Source organism: Schistocerca cancellata, chromosome 1 (assembly GCF_023864275.1).
Source record: "Schistocerca cancellata isolate TAMUIC-IGC-003103 chromosome 1, iqSchCanc2.1, whole genome shotgun sequence".
NCBI lineage: Eukaryota > Metazoa > Arthropoda > Insecta > Orthoptera > Acrididae > Schistocerca > Schistocerca cancellata.
The window spans coordinates 1,278,745,103-1,278,766,221 of NC_064626.1; the positions used below are offsets into that span (position 1 = coordinate 1,278,745,103).

The 21,119-nt window shown below is 41.9% G+C and overlaps 1 protein-coding gene across 1 annotated transcript in view; it reads left to right on the forward strand.

Annotated features, from left to right (window-relative positions):
* The window catches only part of LOC126146787 (transformation/transcription domain-associated protein), a 508,296-nt gene that overhangs the window by 38,414 nt on the left and 448,763 nt on the right, over positions 1 to 21,119 (forward strand). Inside the window, exon 2 of the mRNA XM_049915647.1 lies at positions 12,131 to 12,199. Within this exon, the coding sequence (XP_049771604.1) occupies positions 12,131 to 12,199 (69 nt within the window). The remainder of the gene's footprint in view (positions 1 to 12,130; positions 12,200 to 21,119) is intronic.

A 21,119-nucleotide genomic window follows, 5' to 3' on the forward strand; every position in this document is an offset into this window, starting at 1 on the left:
AGGTGCTAGTAAATAGGTTCAAGAGCGTATGTGCCAGAACCACAATTATTTACCAGTTTATGCTGATGGTTATAAGTGGGGAACAATCTTCGTTGCTCTGCAGTGTGCTGCAATTGTGTCCTTAAGTTCTGTTTACCAAAAACATTCATTGTATGTGACACAGAAGCTCATGCAGTATTGATGGCGTGGGAGTGACTGGCAAACATGTGAGCTGCAGAACTCCTCATTTGCTCCACCTCCCTGGATTCACTGCATGCCGTCTGGTGAATATTCCCTGTAGAGCCACATCCAGCATCCACTGTTCTCTTGATAAACTGTGGGCCTGGGGCCATTTTATGTTTTGTTAATACCGATCGGTGCAGTAGGTTAGCATTTTCGGTTCTTTACCCGAAGTTCCAATTCAGTAAGCTTCTGAGAGAGGTCCTCCTGCCGACTTTTCGACAACTATACTAAGAGGTTTTGGATTTCGGTATGGCCCTCTCGTTCGGTTCGGTTTATTTACGTCTAGAATTTATTTTAAACATATTGAGTGGTTTCAGCTTCGGATTTAGTGGTTGTGTTGCTGAAGAATCACCAGGACGTGTCCAGGTGGAAAGTGAGTTCATAATAGACTATTTTCCTTTGTTAGAAATATGGTTTGTGTTTTGTTACTGTGGTTGATTATAACGTAAAAAAGTTTCGGTCAATATTTTCACAAAATACCCGTTATTTTTACGTAATTAAGAGTTTAAAATTCATTAAATTTCAAAAGGTCGGTTATGCATATGTATATCGCATGAGTGTTAGCTGAAATTACTAGTGACTGTGCGCAATTTTTTCGCAAATGGTTTACTACTTGAACTTCCTGGCAGATTAATATTCATATCAGCGAACACTGCTGCAGAGTGAAAATCTCAATCCGGTTTACTTCTTAATTATCGAAATGCGTTTAAAGCTTTCAAGTAACAATGCAAAAGAATTTTGTGGAACCTGATAGAGGAAACCTTCCGAATTTCATGCATTTACGGCTTACGTCCGGATCATTCGGCAACGAAGTCAGCCTGCGTCTCTCTCAAGAGGAATTATATGGAACAAAGCTTTAAAGGCTAGGTCGAAGGTTCGGATACCACTGGCTAGGAAAATATTTTTTTTTTTTTCGTCTTCGTGTTTGTAACACATTCTGATACTTCGTTAATCGTTGTCAAAGTTAAGCGTGTTCTGAAATATTCGGTGTTATTTACACGTAAGAGCGTGAATTCTAAGTAACTAGTACCTTTAGTTTCGTGACTTCCATGTGTTTAAGAAACGAAAGATGAAATTGCTGTGCGTGAAACAACTGACAGTGACGTTTATACTCTTTCTTCTCAAAAATAATTCAAAATTTTTTCTCTATACGTGGTGATTTCCGAGAGTGTGGTCAGACAGGAATCCAAGAGCACAGCTTAAAGTACTGAATGAAACTAGCAGCAATCGTCTTTATATTCTAGCTCGTCACAAGTATTCATCTGCGATCTAATCCTTAAAATAGTAGACAGAGCTGAAAGACTCTCGCCACAATATTTTCAGACTGTACCACCATATATGAAACATTGATTCATCAGAAGCACGTTGTAATCTAAAACGAACTTCTGTAGCTGCACTAGCCACACACTGTCGAAAAGGCGTTTTTTTAATGAACCAAATCGTTGATGTATCATATAGGGAAGTATACTACTTCGTCATTTGTATCTCTAGGAGCTTGTTACAGCCACATTCTATGCATCTTCTTATTCTTTGACACTCTCTTAAACAATTTTTTTGGGTTCGTGGAGATATGCGTCTATGCAACTAATTGAAGGCAGTTTGTTTATTACCATACCCATTTCGTTTCTTTTATTTGTGAAACATCTTCACAAATAAAAGAAGCAAAACGCGTAAGGCAATGAAAAAAATGCCTTAAATTAGTTGCACAGACCGAACGTACCTTCATGAATTTTGAAGCAACCAAGGAACGACGGAAAAAGAAAAAAATGACGAATTTTTTGGGTGTTTCTATAGACTTAATTGTACAATGTGGTCCTACGTCCCATTCCTAACTGGTATCCCGAAACGTAAAATCCAAAACAAGACGTCGATGTAAACGAGAATAAAATGACATAATGTGACATTTATGACAGTTTCCAGAACACAGTCAATATTCTATCGTTATCATGCATTCATGGAAGTACGTGGTCAGCGAAATTTGAACAGTATTATGTACTGTAACAACACTTTTCGGTGAAGAATAGCGTGTCAGTTTCGGCTGGTAGCCGCTTCGGGTTCGTGCCGCTGCAGCGTGCGTCTCGCTTCGCTCGGGTAGTTAGTTCGACATCGCTTCCGAAATGTTGGGACTCTCCTTCGAAAACAAGACCATTCGGTACGCTCGCATACCGAACCGATCGGCAAAATGGCGGAAAGATACAGAATAGGGCCCCTGTCCGCAGCTCGTGGTCTAGTGGCTAGCATTGCTACCTCTGGATCACAAGAGTCCCGGGTTCGATTTCCGGCCGGGTTGGCGATTTTCTCTGTCTGGGGGCTGGGTATTTGTGTTGCCTTCATCATTTCATCAGCATCATCATCATCATTCGTGGCAGTGGCTAGATTTGACTGTGTAAAAATTGGACTGTGTAAAAATTGGACTGTGTAAAAATTGGACTGTGTAAAAATTGGACTGTGTAAAAATTGGACTGTGTAAAAATTGGACTGTGTAAAAATTGGACTGTGTAAAAATTGGACTGTGTAAAAATTGGACTGTGTAAAAATTGGACTGTGTAAAAATTGGACTGTGTAAAAATTGGACTGTGTAAAAATTGGACTGTGTAAAAATTGGACTGTGTAAAAATTGGCACTTTTTATGGACACTGGTGACTGCGCAGTGGAGTGCCCCACAAACCAAATGATGTGTTATTCCTTTCGACACATCGAAATTAAACACACTTCTTTATTACAAACACAGGATCTTAACCTGCCCTACAGAACCACCAACAGGACTCAGATTAAAACATTAAATAGTTTAAGTCCATAGACACAGATCTTTCAAAATTTACTCAACCAATTTTTACTAGTTCAAACAATGTTCATGAAACCACCATTAATCAAATTTAACTGACGTAACTGAATCACACAAACCTTCTAAACATGCTTCATGACTTAACATAGAAACTGGCTTTCACATAACTCATATCAAATTCTAAAACTGCTTCCAAGAACTAAGACATCTTCCATGGACTGATCTTAAGCAATTCTAACAGATTAAAAGTACTATCAGATTAATACACTCAACTAGGCTTCTCTTTAGTATTACTTACAGGTACGAGGTTCACATACATTTCATCCGCAGAATATAATAATGGACTATTAAATAGTGCCGTTTCAGTTTTACGTTGAAAATTAGTGATGGACGCGAGCACACCGAAAGTTTCTAACAGATAAAGGAGATTCACGGACCAGAAGGTGAAGTAGAACTATACTCAACTTTGAGCTACAATTAAGTTTCCGGAAAACCACAACGCTCGACCGGAAAGATGGAATTGCAGGACACTAACACTGTAACCATAGACACCGATCCAGGTCCTTAAATTTCCCTATTCCTCCGTGATACCCCGATAGGAGTCTGCTGGCGTCGACCACTGCCAATTATCTGAAACATAAAAACATCAGCGACAGACAAAATTCTGGCGCATCAGATACACAAAACATATCTGCCCAACTGGTTAAAAATAAACTTTTAATTATGTACGGCACAAAATGAACACAAGCAGAACTAACCTGCATTACCACTTGCCCAGTAACCGCTCTTAAAATTTGATAGCCAAGTCTCTAGGACAAACAAATAAAATAATAACATAGAAAAAGGAAATAGGGAAAACTACACTCCTGGAAATGGAAAAAAGAACACATTGACACCGGTGTGTCAGACCCACCATACTTGCTCCGGACACTGCGAGAGGGCTGTACAAGCAATGATCACACGCACGGCACAGCGGACACACCAGGAACCGCGGTGTTGGCCGTCGAATGGCGCTAGCTGCGCAGCATTTGTGCACCGCCGCCGTGTGTCAGCTAGTTTGCCGTGGCATACGGAGCTCCATCGCAGTCTTTAACACTGGTAGCATGCCGCGACAGCGTGGACGTGAACCGTATGTGCAGTTGACGGACTTTGAGCGAGGGCGTATAGTGGGCGTGCGGGAGGCCGGGTGGACGTACCGCCGAATTGCTCAACACGTGGGGCGTGAGGTCTCCACAGTACATCGATGTTGTCGCCAGTGGTCGGCGGAAGGTGCACGTGCCCGTCGACCTGGGACCGGACCGCAGCGACGCACGGATGCACGCCAAGACCGTAGGATCCTACGCAGTGCCGTAGGGGACCGCACCGCCACTTCCCAGCAAATTAGGGACACTGTTGCTCCTGGGGTATCGGCGAGGACCATTCGCAACCGTCTCCATGAAGCTGGGCTACGGTCCCGCACACCGTTAGGCCGTCTTCCGCTCACGCCCCAACATCGTGCAGCCCGCCTCCAGTGGTGTCGCGACAGGCGTGAATGGAGGGACGAATGGAGACGTGTCGTCTTCAGCGATGAGAGTCGCTTCTGCCTTGGTGCTAATGATGGTCGTATGCGTGTTTGGCGCCGTGCAGGTGAGCGCCACAATCAGGACTGCATACGACCGAGGCACACAGGGCCAACACCCGGCATCATGGTGTGGGGAGCGATCTCCTACACTGGCCGTACACCACTGGTGATCGTCGAGGGGACACTGAATAGTGCACGGTACATCCAAACCGTCATCGAACCCATCGTTCTACCATTCCTAGACCGGCAAGGGAACTTGCTGTTCCAACAGGACAATGCACGTCCGCATGTATCCCGTGCCACCCAACGTGCTCTAGAAGGTGTAAGTCAACTACCCTGGCCAGCAAGATCTCCGGATCTGTCCCCCATTGAGCATGTTTGGGACTGGATGAAGCGTCGTCTCACGCGGTCTGCACGTCCAGCACGAACGCTGGTCCAACTGAGGCGCCAGGTGGAAATGGCATGGCAAGCCGTTCCACAGGACTACATCCAGCATCTCTACGATCGTCTCCATGGGAGAATAGCAGCCTGCATTGCTGCGAAAGGTGGATATACACTGTACTAGTGCCGACATTGTGCATGCTCTGTTGCCTGTGTCTATGTGCCCTTGGTTCTGTCAGTGTGATCATGTGATGTATCTGACCCCAGGAATGTGTCAATAAAGTTTCCCCTTCCTGGGACAATGAATTCACGGTGTTCTTATTTCAATTTCCAGGAGTGTATTTTGCATATATACAAATTATTACTGTTACCATCACACAGCGAAGGTCTCACTTAACGTCGTGCCACTGGTATACTGTACATATGACTAGAATATCTTTGGATTTTATGCTAGATTTCGAGACACTCCTGCTGTGGAAACTGTTTCTTGCCTCTTGCGTTGAAGTTCGCGCGAAGTTCCGAGCGTCTGAAAGTCCATCCAGCATTTTCCTTAAGCGATTTAGGGAAATGACAGAAAACCTGAATCTGAATGACCGAACGCGGGTTTCAACCGTCGTCCTCCAGAATGCGAGTCCACTATGCTAACCACTGCGCTACCTCGCTCGGTCTGGTCTTTTAGATATTTTGTGTTCTTGTAAGTCTGTCATGAATTTTTTGTAGGTTCTGCAACGGTGTCCTGTTTGCCAGTTTAGCGTACCGTAGGGGACTCTTTTTTATTTAATTTAATTTTTTTAATTTCTGAATTTTGCCAACTATGAATCGCTAAGAACTTTAAGACTTCTAGGCTTTTCTTTTCTTCTCCTCCCAGAACCTCTTCATTCTTTTTTTTCTTTCTCTCTCTTCTCCTCGGAAATGATCCTTTTGGGCGTCCTGTTTGGTCGTTTCTCTTGGAAACAATTTTTATACTGTTAACTCAGCTTCTGAACCTTCTTCTATTGTGGACCATCCGTGGTTAAGTCCAACTTCCGCTCATCTCTCTTACTTCATCTGCCGATTTAGATGTGGTCTGTAACCTCACAACGTAGTTGAAGATACTTTGGTCAGTCTGCATCCGGTGAGTAAGTCGGTGTCTGTAGAACATCAGCCTCCACTTCCTCACAGCGTCCATCATCTTTTCAGTGTACTGGGAGAGTTCTTCGTTGTTGTTGTTCTTTTTCTTCTTCTTTTCGCAAGTCCCATCCGTATTCTTTTGTGGTCCGAGTATTTTTCCTCAGAATCTTCCTATGTTTTCGAGTTCTTGAAGGTCTTCCCGTCTTTTATTCGCAAAAAAGACACTCCGAAGCGTATAATCCATCTACCGAGTTAGTGTGTCTGATTTTGGCCTTGTAGGATAACGCCCGTTTGCTGTATTTGTTCTGTGTTAGCTTGTAGGCCGGATCTAGTTTTCCAGCTCTGCCATCATTTGCCTATTTATCCAGTCTATTGGGTTGGATCCATTTAAACTTCTCTGCCCTCTTAATTATCCAATGATGTATTTCCATCCATTTCTCATTGCCTGTACTCGATATATTCTATTTGGGACCCGTTTTTTTCTGCCATTTCTCTCTCAAGCGTCTGCTCCGTTGTTGGCTAAGAGAGCAAGGACTTCGACAAAAGCTAACCACTTGATTTCCAGGTACTGTCTTTCCCTCCTATTCCTTCCAAACTCAGAGCATCTTCCAGGTTTGCGTTTTTTCTCCAGTGCGATGTGAAAGAGGATTACGGATAATGTATCTGCTTGTTTGACCCCTGTCTTAATTTCAAACGGATTAGAAATGTCTCCAAAGAACTTGACTTTTCAGATCGTATCTGTCAGTGTTCGTTTAATGACCTTTTTTTGTCAGCTCCAAACTCTTCCAGTTTACTGAATATTGTCGAGTCGTATACCTTTATAAAGTCGACAAATATCACCACAGTGTTCTGGCTCCTTAGGTCTGTTGTTCGGTAGAATGTTTTTTTTCGCGTCAGCCTTCCTAAGGGTTCTTCTCAGTTAAGCATCACTTTACAATCACAAGATATTACTGGCCGGCTCACGTGAACCTGTGTTTTTTAACGAGTTGTTACGCTCAACAGGGATTAGGATTGGCTGTGGCAGAATTTTTCCATCTCTTATTAATTTAGTTAGTATAAAACTATCAATATCGCCTCTTATTAATTTATATGCTATAAAAGCCACCAATTGTAATCAACACTATTTCTTTGAATGTAAACCTCTTTTGATCGGTTCTTATGTAGTTAATATGAAATATGTCGAACGACTTTTTGTCCGCTTTTTTAAATAAATATAATTTGCGTTTATTTTTGGTGGATTTGGGTGTTAACAGTATTCAGTCTCGCTACAGCGACCTTAGGGCTCACTTATCCATGTATGAAAGATGACACTCGCTATTTGCCCAGGATTGCTTTTTCACGAAGAGTTCTAGTACGTTATCACAACCATTTTCTTCTCGATATTGTAGTGCCTCTGTTATTCTGATTACGACGCAGAGTTCCTGGGAACATGCAAGCATGTCCAAATGAACAAGCCTGCGGCGACTACAGCCGTTAAGAAATACGTTAAAAGTTTTCACAATTGCGAATGAAGACAACCATCAGTTGTGGAATGGAATGACAATGGAAATTTGTACCGAGCCGGGACTCGAACCCGGTTTCCCGCCTAGCTCGAGCCGTCGCCTGTCCATTTGGCTATCCATTCTGTATATTCCCGTACAGGTCAGACGTTGCACTTGAAAGTCGCCTGCCCGATACCGGCAGAGAAGTACGGTATTGCAGTGTATTTGTTATTCAGATAGCGGTGCAAAGTTCCTTTGGACACGCATGCACGTCTGACCTGTACGGGAATATACGTAAGACATGTACGAGTACAGGTCGTAGACAAATGGTCGACGACAGTTGGAAGTTTGGGTCTGGCCGTGAGTCGGGCACTGCTAGCCAGATGGTAAGGCGGCCGCTCGCGGTAAGCGGCAAATCCGGGTTCGAGTCACGGTCCGGCACAAATTTTCATTGTCGTCATTCCATTCTACAGCTGGTGATTGTCATTGCTCGCAATTGCGAATACATTTAATGCATTTTTCTTTTCTTGTGGGCTCTTGAACTGTTTTACGCCTACCATTGTATGAAGAGGCGTCAAATCACTACGAACGACGCTCTTTGGGCTGGTTAGCTTTCTACAGTAGGTTGGAACTCATTGGCTCTTTCATTCGCATATTGTCATTAAGTGTGTTCTCTTACAAATCATCGGCGGCCACAAGAGAAACTAGTCCAGATGACTTTGCAGCTTTTCTTGGGCTTTCTTCTTACTTTTTGGTGTTTGGTAGTGAAGCTTGACAAGCCTTTCAGTACACATTCATCATTTAAGCTGAGAAGAACCACTTGGCTTGGTGATGACGGTCAACGTAATACTTCCGCGTCTCTGTCACTTCTATGTGCTCGACACCTAAAAAGCCCTGGTACTGGTCATCGGTATTTTCTTTTTTCCATTCTAGTGTATGTGCGCTTTGATCAACATATGGTTATCGTTTGTACATTACCAGTTGATGAGTAGTCTGACATGGGATTAGTACACTACTTGTGCGCTGTCATTAAATGAAATAAATGAATTGTTGCGTTGAGAATGGAATTATGACGCTCTGAAACTGGTTTGTGCAAATAAAGATATGTAGAAGCTACATGGTGAACATTTGTGTTGCGTTTCTGATACACAGTGAACGTTGTAGCGGGCCCAGCCAGTTCCACAATAATTTGGAGAGGCGTAAAACTGAGATTGGAAATCTTTGAAAATAATAGATCAGCGTGTAGATCTATGACAATTTTTCTGCAAATACAATGGGATCAGAAGCAGTCTCAATTCATTGTCTTCGTTACTGCATGTTTCTGCTCTATACTTGTTCTGAAGATGACCAAAAAATGTCTCTTCGAGTTCCCTTCTTTCCAGAATTCGAGTGTTTCTGCAAAAGAGGTACGTTGTTACTGCAATTCTTGGACCAGCATTCGTTTTTATCTTAAGTACAGTAATAAAACATTCCAGATGATCTTCGTGGGTTGTATTAGTACGTAACAAGATGTGTTTAGCCCATTCGGTTGCCAGGTATCATATCATCGAAATTTTTCGTACAGCTAAATTTTTCGTACAACTCGGGATTGTCTCTGGTACCAACAATGTCACAAGCGGTGCTTCCTGTAGAACGCGAGCGATAATTGTTGCGAGCGTTACCACAGGTCATTGTAAAATGAAGTGTCAGGGCTGGTGCTTATCTGCATGGAGAAACAGAGGTAATTAAAATATTATTCTTCAGGTTTGAAAGCGGTTTCCATTTACTACGTTTTTATAAGTTGGCTAGTCATGCCAGTTGTGTTGGATAATTGGAAAACATAGGTCAAAACGGTCAAATATTGAATTTGATACTTCGCTTCTTTAACACGCCAAAGAAAACATCATTCTCAACAGATTGGTGTTTCTCGTTCACTGGCAGGACTAATAGACGATGAAATTTCGAGATTAATAAATCAGTTGGACACAGAACTATGATTTTGAGTTCGAAGATAACGAAAACGACGTCTGAAATAAAAGTAGGACAGATTCAGGAACCTGGTAGCTTTCATAGGAAACTTCCAATGAGGAACCTCGTAATCATGTGCAGCGAATTTTTAACCAGTATGGAAAAGAAATGAACAGGATTCTTACAGGCACATGGTTATGTAACTTTAGACTACTCTAATAACACTTATTAAATAATTAGCTACATTTTTGAGATAACAGATTGTAAAAAAGACAATGTTTTTTTTCTTTTTTCTCAAGCAGATATTCACTAACACAAATTGTTGCGCCACAGCCAGTGTCTAATTATAATCTTATTAAGCTATTTGTATAATTTCAGGACTTCTTGTGAAAGTATCTGAGTTTATTAATGTAAGGGGTGTAGAACATTTAGGAAAGTCATTTGATACCAATTTAGATTAAGTGAAAAAATTCTTTGAATGTTGCATTTCCACAACACTAATTTGTTATCCTGGTTTGGAAATGTTTTGGACTCGAGGAACAAGAATTCCCAAGCTAGCGGGCTGCGTTACCAGAAACAGATTCCTCCTCCTTCAGGTCAACCTGAAAGTAGTTGATTATGACCTACCAACATTGGCATTGATGAGCAAGTGATCCTTTCATGGGCATGTTGCTGTGTGATGGTATATTAGAGGCAAATCAAATCCTGTTGGAATAGAGGTTTTTGTAGTAGCATTTCCGAATGGTGTACCCTTGAACTTTGAGTCTTTTGAAAGCACAGTTAATTCTGTTCCCTAAAGTATACACATTGGATGGAACTGCGTGACACTGTTCCTGCACAGTCATGTGTCCTTATTGACAGGTATCTTACATTGATCTCATTACTTGGCGAATTACTGAACAGAAATATTTCTTCAATGGGTACTGTTATGTGCAGTCGAATACCAAAATTGATATTGTTATAAACAACTTCTACTATGAAGAGCACTGGAAGAATCAGCCACAATCAGGTGGTTTGGTGGGATTGAAAAAATTGCCATAATTAAGTGGTTATATAAAAGATGGAGAAGCCTATATTTGATTTCAAATAATTTTGGTATCGAGTCTACAGATAAATGTAAGCGGTGATGCAAAAACAGAAGAAATATGTGGAAATAGAATGCCCATCCATATTATGTGAATAGAACACTAACATATGAGAGGCATTGCTGTAGTAGATCTGGTGTGGTAGATATAGTAACAAGTAAATAAGTGATAAGAATCGAAAGAAATCAACAATAAGAACAATTTTTCACTTCTTTGACACCTGTCTGATGCTTCCTGGCTACGACACAGAACCACCACCTTACGTATCAGCAGCAGTCTCCAGCAGAAAGATACTCTCAACTATTTCCAATTCAAAGCGGCTTTGGCAGAACCCTCTACACTCAAAAATTTGTCCTCCAGTTGCAAGCAATTTCAGGTGGACAGGCTGTTGAAATAGAAGCTGAAAAATGCTAAAACGAGGAAGTGGCACCAATACCACACAACTGCAAGAAAAGTTTGTCCAAAGCATATGCATGAAAGCAGAAAAACAGATCAAAGTGCTGACTCTCAGGCTGCAAATAATTTAAATTTGTGAGATGCATGTCATATAAAGTGGTCCTTTGTTTTTACAGTAACAAAAATTCCTTTAATGAATTCACACAGAGTTATAATTAAAGTGTGTATGTATGACAGTTGTATTACTTAAGATCCAATGTATGATGTACTTCCTGTTAGGCCCTTTTTTTTGCAATGAAAAAATTTTTTGAATGTTGTATCTTAATTCTTGTACATCAAGGTAATAAAAAAAAGTTTTCCTTTCAAGTCATTATGCATATTGCTATGGGACTGGAGAGGATAGTGCAATAATGGTAGAACAAATTTTTATTGAATTTATAAGTTTTGATGCTATTCTGTGCGCAGATATATTGTCCCTAATGTCTTTGGGTGAAATGGTCTATATTTACTTAGCTCTCTTAACAGCTGTTAACACACATCAAAGTATTACAAAGGCACTGAAAATTAGATGGTAATAAACATTCTTTTTACCAGAGGTACTGTGATATGACTTTCCAAAGTTACACAACAAGGTTTTCAACTTCTTTTTCTTTAAGCCCAACTTCTATACAAGACTTCCTTTTGATGCATTTATTTTCACACTTTTTTCACTTTTGAATTTGTAAGTGGGTCATTATACCTTCCGTTTAATATGCAGTTACTCCCTGTTGTTAACATAACAGAACAGTTTCATGGATCAGATCCCGCAAAATCCCATTTTTAAAGTAAACAAAGTGACTATACATAAGAATAGCAAACTTTAAATCGGCATAGCAAACATCTACCAGAGCTGTGGTAATGTTGTGTTAGTGGTACATACATAGGATGCCAGAGAAAGCATTGCTATACAATTTGCTGAGCAAGGGCTTAATTGGAAATGTGTCCTTTTGTCCTTGTCATCAGTTCTCCATATGGCAATGTTTGCTCTTATGTTCATAGCCATATCGACTTTAAGTGTTGTGTGAAATTTTCTTTGTTTGTATTACACTAAGGAACAATAGGCTGTGCTCAAATTATGAAACACCTAATAGCTTTGCCAATTTCATATCCCATTTTGTTCCAGATAAGCCATATGCCAGGCAGCCAGGTGTTGCCGTGGCAACTGATGATGGACAGGCCCAGCAACTACAAGGTGAGGAAGCTATGAAAATTTGTTGTTAACACATGGAGGAATAAAATGGGTAAAAGCCATGTGCTTAGTTACAGAAAGAGATTCCATATCTTGACTGCTGCCTTGTTGGTTGTGCGCCTACCCTATAGGAAATGTGTATAGTATGGTCAACTGATTCTTTGTTTTTCTTTTTGTAAGGAAGACATACCTGTATGTTTATGGTACTTTCTGGAGGTTTTCAAGGAATGCTTGTTCTCTGCCTAAAGCTATGTTTCCATTTATTGAGATAACCACTGTGCTCAGAATTCAGGAAATGGTGTAGACTGTTGTGGCACTAGATAAAAGTTTAACTATCTACAATTACAAACTAACTCCAGTTTGCATTGGAATTAATACAAATGAAAGAGTACCAGAAAAATGAACATTTTAGGTAGACCTAAGGGGCAGGTGAGCACGAGCATACAGCAGTCGGTCGTGTCGAATTTTTATTGCTTGGTACTTAATTATGTTCTGCCAGTTATCAGTCTTTCAGCAAATTGTGCAAAATGAGTACTCAAGATTAGCTTAATTGTTAATATGTAAGAATTGGGAGGGTAAGTGTGAGCCTTTTTTCAGTTTGTATTGCTCATTGGCAGTTAGCATTCTGCTTTGCAAATTTTATCCCAGTTGCAGTGAGAGGTAGCCTATCCCTGATGTTATTCAATCTGTATGTTGAGCAAGCAGTAAAGGAAACAAAAGAACAATTTGGAGTAGGAATTACAAGTCCAGGGAGAAGAAAAGCTTTGAGGTCGCCGATGACATTGTAATTCTGTCAGAGACAGCAAAGGACTTGGAAGAGCAGTTGAACGGAATGGACAGTGTCTTGAAAGGAGGGTATAAGATGAACATCAACAAAAGCAAAACGAGGATAATGGAATGTAGTCGAATTAAGTTGGGTGATGCTGAGGGAGTTAGATTAGGAAATGAGACACTTAAAGTAGTAGATGAGAGTTGCTATTTGGGAAGCAAAATAACTGATGATAGTCAAAGTAGGAAGGACATAAAATGTAGACTGGCAATGGCAAGGAAAGCGTTTCTGAAGAAGAGAAATTTGTTAACATTAAGTATAGATTTAAGTGTTTGGAAGTCTTTTCTGATAGTATTTGTATGGAGAGTAGCCATGTATGGATGTGAAACATGTACAATAAACAGTTTAGGCAAGCAGTTTAGGCAAGAAGAGAATAGAAGCTTTTGAAATGAGGTGCCACAGAAGAATGTCGTATATTAGATGGGTAGATCATGTAACTAATGAGGAGGTACTGAATAAAATTGGGGAGAAGAGGACTTTGTGGCATAACTTGTCTAGAAGAAGGGATCAGTTGGTAGGACATGTTCTGAGGCATCAAGGGATCACTAATTTAGTACTGGACGGGAGCATGTGAGGTAAAAATCATAGAGGGAGACCAAGTGATGAATAAAGTAAGCAGATTCCGAGGGATGTAGGTTGCTGTAGTTATTCGGAGATGAAAAATTGTCTGCTGATACAGATATGACATTTTGGAACCAGATGAGAGAAGACAGTAGTTATAGTTCAGTAATAATGTACTGTGATGAATGGCCCCTTCCCAAAGTGGGGCTTGAGTGATCTATGGCACGTTCCCAAACCTGTCCTCCTTTCCTCCATTGCAAAGGAACTGAAAGTTCCATAAACTAGGCATAGTTCACCCCAGTGCTGCAGTATCAACTGCCCAAGGAAGAAAGTGACCAGTCATTGTGTCTCTTTGCAATTTTTATAGTGACTGACCTGGGCATTCCCTGTTAGTTGTTTTCAGACTTGTTTTTTGACTAGCAAACAGTTGGAAAGATAGCTCAGAGCTCTGGACATGCTCAGGTGCCTAATGAGAATGCATTATGAGAGTTCCATAATGCCATCCAAAAGAAGAAGAAGAAGAAGAAGAAGAAGAAGGGCTGGAATTGCTTTTATTACATACTAACTTAAAAGATTATTCTAAGATACCTAGCGTTACAAGTGGGAGCACTGGCATTGTAACACTTGAAGTTAAATATTTTGTAAGGTTCTTAAGTTCAGGGGGGAAGAACACACAGCCCTTTCATGTGTGAAAACTTCCATTGCTTGTATTAATCTCAATCTATCTCAAAAGATTGCATAAGGTTGCATAGTGAAAGTATCAAATGGTGCATAATGCGTGTAGTGCGTGATTATTTGCCGTTTTAATAGTGAGTATTGCTAACATTAACAAGTGACAAATGGGGTTCTGTTTTTTTAAGAGGGGATGTAACCGAAAATATAAATGTTGATGTAAAAATCATTACAGCTGGCGTTATAATGTATGGATCAAAAATTTTACGTGTGTAAAGAAAAAGAGCTGTATTCTAATGAAAAAATATCATAAAAGATGCAGGATTAATATTTTGCCATAAATTTAAATTTTTAATTTTTTATTGTATTTTTTTATGAAAAGTCATATCTCCTATTTCTTTCAGGCACTGTTTGTAAGGTATATGTTTTACAGATTTTTGTTGATATCAATTAATGCAGCACACTTTCTAAACAAATTTGAAGTATAAAGCTTTCCCGGCATACTGATTGTTCCATAAAAACACGGGAGAACTGCTGGATATCAGTAACGTCCTGCCACGATATTTCGGCGCAGAGTCTTCTGGCCATCTTCAGGTGAGTGCCACTGTAGTAGTACTACTACACTGTAGTACTACTACAGTGGCACTCACCTGAAGACTCTGCACCGAAATATTATGGCAGGACATTACTGATATCCGGCAGTTCTCCCGTGTTTTTATGGAACAAATTAGAAGTACTTCAAATATTTTTGAACCTGCTTAGGGTTATTAAAAAAATTACAAAGAAATTGCTTTCTCAAATTGAGGTGCCATTTAATCCAATGTCATACATCTGAAGGAGACCAAATTTTTATGGGATATGAATTACATGATGGCTTGTTTCTCAGCTTGTGTCCTGTTGCCCTGGTAACTTGTTTCATGTGTGATGGCATTGACACATACGAAGCACAGATCCTGTGGTACAGCCATCCATGTTGCATTTACCTGGTTCTAGAGCTCATTTGTGGTGATTGACATTGAATCATAGCACTGCACCCGTTGTTCCACCATATCCCACACTTTTCGATTGGCAACAAGTCTGGTGATCTCGCAGGCCAGGGCAAAAGGCTGACATCGTGTGACACCGAAAGACACATGTTCGTGCAGCAACATTTAGTTGTGCATTGTCTTGTATGGGTCACAGGATTTCATTATGTAGGTCACACTCGTCACAGTGCCCTGGACGTGCAGCAACTTTGATTTGTGGTTGTACCCAATAGCAACCCACACCATTAGACCTTCAGTTGGTGCTGTACATCTTGTGCAAATGCAGTCACTGTAATGCTGCTCTCCTTGTTGGCGGCGAACCAGGACACGGCCATCATTTTCAAACAAACACTATCTGATGCCATTTCTGTCCCTGGTGACATCGTTCCACACACCATTGCTGTATATCTTTTTTCTGCACATTCATCAAAGATAGGTGGAGAAGAGAATGATGTGCACGTAACCTAAACGGCGACAGACTGTCAACCCTGATCGTATACGATGTGTTGCACTGTTCCACTGACGCGCCAGAGCCGAGGAGGATACAGATCTGTCATCTGTCCTGCAATGCAATTAGATGAGGTGTTGATCTTCTCTGTATATGTTCAATATCCCCTTTCAGGCATATCTGTTACGGGTCCCACACACTTGAGCAATATTTTACAACTGGTCACACGAGTGATTAGTAAGTAATCTCCTTTGTAGATTGATTGCAGTTCCTCAGTATTCTATAGCAAAACCGAAGTCTACCACCAGCTGTATCCCAACTGAATCTATGTGATCATTCCATTTCAGATCCCTACAAAGTGTTTCATATTTGCATGTGTTGCCCAAGTCCAGCAGTGACTTATTGATATTATAGTCATAGAATACTATGATTTTTCGTATTGTGAAGTGCAAAATTTTACGTTTCTGAATGTTTAAAGCAAGTTGCCAGTCTGTGTACCACTTTGAAATCTTATCAAGATCTGACTGAACATTTATACAGCTTCTTTCAGATAGTACTTCATTCTGGATAACTGCATCTTCTGCTGCAAAAAGCCTGATTTTACTACTAATATTGCCTGCAAGGTCATTAATATACAATGTGAACAGTGAGGGTCCCAACACACTTCTGTGGGGCATGCCCAAAGTTTCTTCTACATCTGACGATGACTCTACATCCAACGTAACACGCTGTGTGCTCCCCACCAAAACGTTCTCAATTCAGTCGCAAATTTCACTTGACACCCCCTTATGATTGTTCTTAGTTGTGGTACTGAGTCAAATGCTTTTCGGAAATCAAGTAATACAGCATATGTCAGATTGCCTTGATCCAAAGCTTTCAGTATGTCGTGTGAGAAAAGTGCTATTTGAGTATCGCATTACTGATGTTTTCGAAATCCAAGCTGGTTGACATGGAGGAGATCATTCTGTTCAAGATACCCCATATGTTTGAGCTCAGATATGTTGACGTCAAGGATGCTGGATGATAGTTTTGTGGATCACTTCTACTACCCTTCTTGTAGACGGGTGTGACCTGTGTCTTTTTCCAAGAACTAGGAATTTTTTTTCTTCAATGGATCTAAGGTACATTATAGTGAGAAGAGGAGCTAACTCAGTTGCATATTCCTTATAGAATCTGACAAGGATTCCATCGGGGCCTGAAACTTGTTCAGTTTTAACTACCCTCCTGGAAATTGAAATAAGAACACCGTGAATTCATTGTGCCAGGAAGGGGAAACTTTATTGACACATTCCTGGGGTCAGATACATCACATGATCACACTGACAGAACCACAGGCACATAGACACAGGCAACAGAGCATGCACAATGTCGGCACTAGTACAGTGTATATCCACCTTTCGCAGCAATGCAGGCTGCTATTCTCCCATGGAGACAATCGTAGAGATGCTGGATGTAGTCCTGTGGAACGGCTTGCCATGCCATTTCCACCTGGCGCCTCAGTTGGACCAGCGTTCGTGCTGGACGTGCAGACCGCGTGAGACGACGCTTCATCCAGTTCCAAACATGCTCAATGGGGGACAGATCCGGAGATCTTGCTGGCCAGGGTAGTTGACTTACACCTTCTAGAGCACGTTGGGTGGCACGGGATACATGCGGACGTGCATTGTCCTGTTGGAACAGCAAGTTCCCTTGCCGGTCTAGGAATGGTAGAACGATGGGTTCGATGACGGTTTGGATGTACCGTGCACTATTCAGTGTCCCCTCGACGATCACCAGTGGTGTACGGCCAGTGTAGGAGATCGCTCCCCACACCATGATGCCGGGTGTTGGCCCTGTGTGCCTCGGTCGTATGCAGTCCTGATTGTGGCGCTCACCTGCACGGCGCCAAACACGCATACGACCATCATTGGCACCAAGGCAGAAGCGACTCTCATCGCTGAAGACGACACGTCTCCATTCGTCCCTCCATTCACGCCTGTCGCGACACCACTGGAGGCGGGCTGCACGATGTTGGGGCGTGAGCGGAAGACGGCCTAACGGTGTGCGGGACCGTAGCCCAGCTTCATGGAGACGGTTGCGAATGGTCCTCGCCGATACCTCAGGAGCAACAGTGTCCCTAATTTGCTGGGAAGTGGCGGTGCGGTCCCCTACGGCACTGCGTAGGATCCTACGGTCTTGGCGTGCATCCGTGCGTCGCTGCGGTCCGGTCCCAGGTCGACGGGCACGTTCACCTTCCGCCGACCACTGGCGACAACATCGATGTACTGTGGAGACCTCCGCCCCACGTGTTGAGCAATTCGGCGGTACGTCCACCCGGCCTCCCGCATGCCCACTATACGCCCTCGCTCAAAGTCCGTCAACTGCACATACGGTTCACGTCCACGCTGTCGCGGCATGCTACCAGTGTTAAAGACTGCGATGGAGCTCCGTATGCCACGGCAAACTGGCTGACACTGACGGCGGCGGTGCACAAATGCTGCGCAGCTAGCGCCATTCGACGGCCAACACTGCGGTTCCTGGTGTGTCCGCTGTGCCGTGCGTGTGATCATTGCTTGTACAGCCCTCTCGCAGTGTCCGGAGCAAGTATGGTGGGTCTGACACACCGGTGTCAATGTGTTCTTTTTTCCATTTCCAGGAGTGTATTTCAGCTGTTTCCAACCCCACTGACAATAATACTTACTTCATTCACCTTTTCAGTGGTACGAGAATTAAAGTGGGGCATTTCTCCTGTGCTTTCCTTTGTAAAGGAACATTTGAAAATGGAGTTAAGCATTTCAGCTTTTGCTTTGCTACCCTCAACTTCAGTTCGTCTCATTCACTGGACACTAGCTTTGGTGCCGCTAACAGCCTTTATATATGACCAGAATGTCTGTGGGTTCTGTGATAGATCACTTGACAATATTCTGCTACTATAGTCATTGAAGGCTTCCCACATTGCTCTCTTGACAGCCAAACATGTTTTATTTGTCATCCCTCTGTCTATACCCCTACAGTTTGTTTTACACCTGTTGTGCAGTAATCTCTGTTTCTTTAGAAGTTTCTTTACAGTGACTTTATATCATGGAGGTTCTTTACCATTATGAACTGTTATAATGGGTATAAATCCATCCAATGCGTGGTCAAGTATTCTTTTAAACTTTAGCCAGAGTTCCTCTACATGCTCCTGCCCTGTGCTGAAAGTTTCAGGTTCCTCATTGAGATATGACACTACTGATTCTTTATCTAGTTTTACTGGACATATATATCTTTTTGCTTGGTTCAGCTGTCCATTTTACTTTGGTAATCGATGTCGCCACAGTTGCGTCACGGTTGCCGATATCAGTTTTGATGTGGACATTGTCAAAGAGGTTAGGTCTATTTGTTGCCATTAGATCCAGTATATTTCCATCGTGAGTGGAGTTCCTAACTATTTGTTGTAGGTAGTTTTCAGAGAAGGGTTTACAGGATATCTTATCATGCTCACCACTAACGAAACTGTAATTTTCCCAATTAATTGTTTGATGATTGCAGCCTCTATCGATGAGTACAGGGACACAAATGAACTGAGGTTTTCTGTAAAGTTTTTGGTCACATCCGGAGATTAGCCTGATGGGTGGTAGAAGGATCCACTTATCATTTTATGCCCACCTCTCATACTGAGTCTTGCCCACTCTCATACTGAGTCTTGCCCAAACAATCTCACATGCAGCTTCAACTTCTATCTCAGTGGATTTGAGTTTCTTGTCTACTGCTACAAAGCCACCTCCATTTCACATTTGCCTATGCTTTTGATGTACACTTAAATTTCCCACAAACTATCACTGTTATCAATTTCAGGTATCAACCAGTTTCTGTACTATCCAGTATTATGTGAACTTTACTGATTTTCATGAGTGCTTTAAATGCTGGCACTTTGTTTTGAATGCTTCAGCAGTTTACAATTAAGATTTTAATATTCTCACCTGTAGGAGGCATTTCTTTTGATATTACACCGACACTTCTGGGTTTTCTACAGCTATCGTTATGTGGACTGGATCTAGAATCGCCCAGTCTAAAAAACCCTTGTATGTACTCCACACACAGTCAGTTACCTGAGTAGCAGCCTCTGAAGTGAAGCGTAGTGCACACCTAACTTATTTGGCGGAAGCTGCAGTTCTCAACTCAATGGCGCAAGTCCAGGAAGTTGTAGCCTAGCTTGTCACAGAACCTTTGAAGTCTCTGGTTCAGTCCTTCCACTCGATTCAGAACCAAGTGGCCACAATCAGTTCTGGGGACATTGCTGCAAATTGTGAGCTTCACTGAAACTCCACCTGCAAGGCTGGTCTTCATAACCTTCTCTGCTAGTCTCTGGAATGTCCTAAGAATGTCCTCAGAGCCCAGACAACAGGCATCATTTGTTCCGACTTGCACCACAATCTGCAGTCGGTTGTGTCCTGTTCCCTCAGTGGCTGTTGGAATAGCTTCGTCAACATGCGGAATGAGTTTCCCAGGCATACAAACTGAGTGCACCTGGCATCCATTGCTGTCACTTGCTGCCATTTCCCTAAGGGGTACCATCATTCGCCTTACGTTTGAACTTCCGATGATTAATAGACCCTTACTTGTTTGTGTTTGCCTGCCCATGACACCAGACAAAATAGGTTTCCCCAAAACAGGTGAAGTGAGTCCCACTGGCTCGGTTTCAGTTTCAGTGAAAGACAGCACCTCAGACTTGTTGGTTGGGGGGATCACAACACCTAGAGTCCTCCCTGGTCCCCGTTCACCCTGTGCAGGATGCCTAGATCTACCATTGACTCGTCATTTGCAGTCGAATGGACAGGTAATGACAGCCTGTACTTTCAGCAGAGGTGACAAGGTCCAAAAGAGAGGATAGTACTTTTGAGGTACCTCTGGTATAGGTATTATTACAGGTATACAACTCTTGGGAGCTCTTCCAACACACTGATTTGCAGCAGCTGCCAATTGTTTAGCAGCAGTCAGGGCGATTTACAGCTGCTCACGAATATCAATCAAATCATCCCATGTTTGAAAGCAGCATTCACAGTGGGGCTGCATTATTACAAGGCAGTCAACAAATAATTTCAATTAAGCCCACAGATTATCTTCTAATCTGTTGAGCAAAAAAGTTGCTAATTCCCTAAAAGAACTGAAGCAGATATACAAAAACAAGAGTTCTATAAAGGCAACACAGAAACCTGTGGTAAGAATTACTGGTTTCCTTAAACGTTTTGATGTTATTTGTAGTTCCTTTTTAAGGAAAAACTCTTTGTAACACAATATGTTAGTTAGAAAATCTGCTTCAGTAACTAAAACACAAACATCAATTTGCTGTAGATTGCTTGTTGATTATGCAAAGGATAATGGTAGCTTCCAAAAATTCTCAAAAATGCACGTTTGTTTGTGTTAATA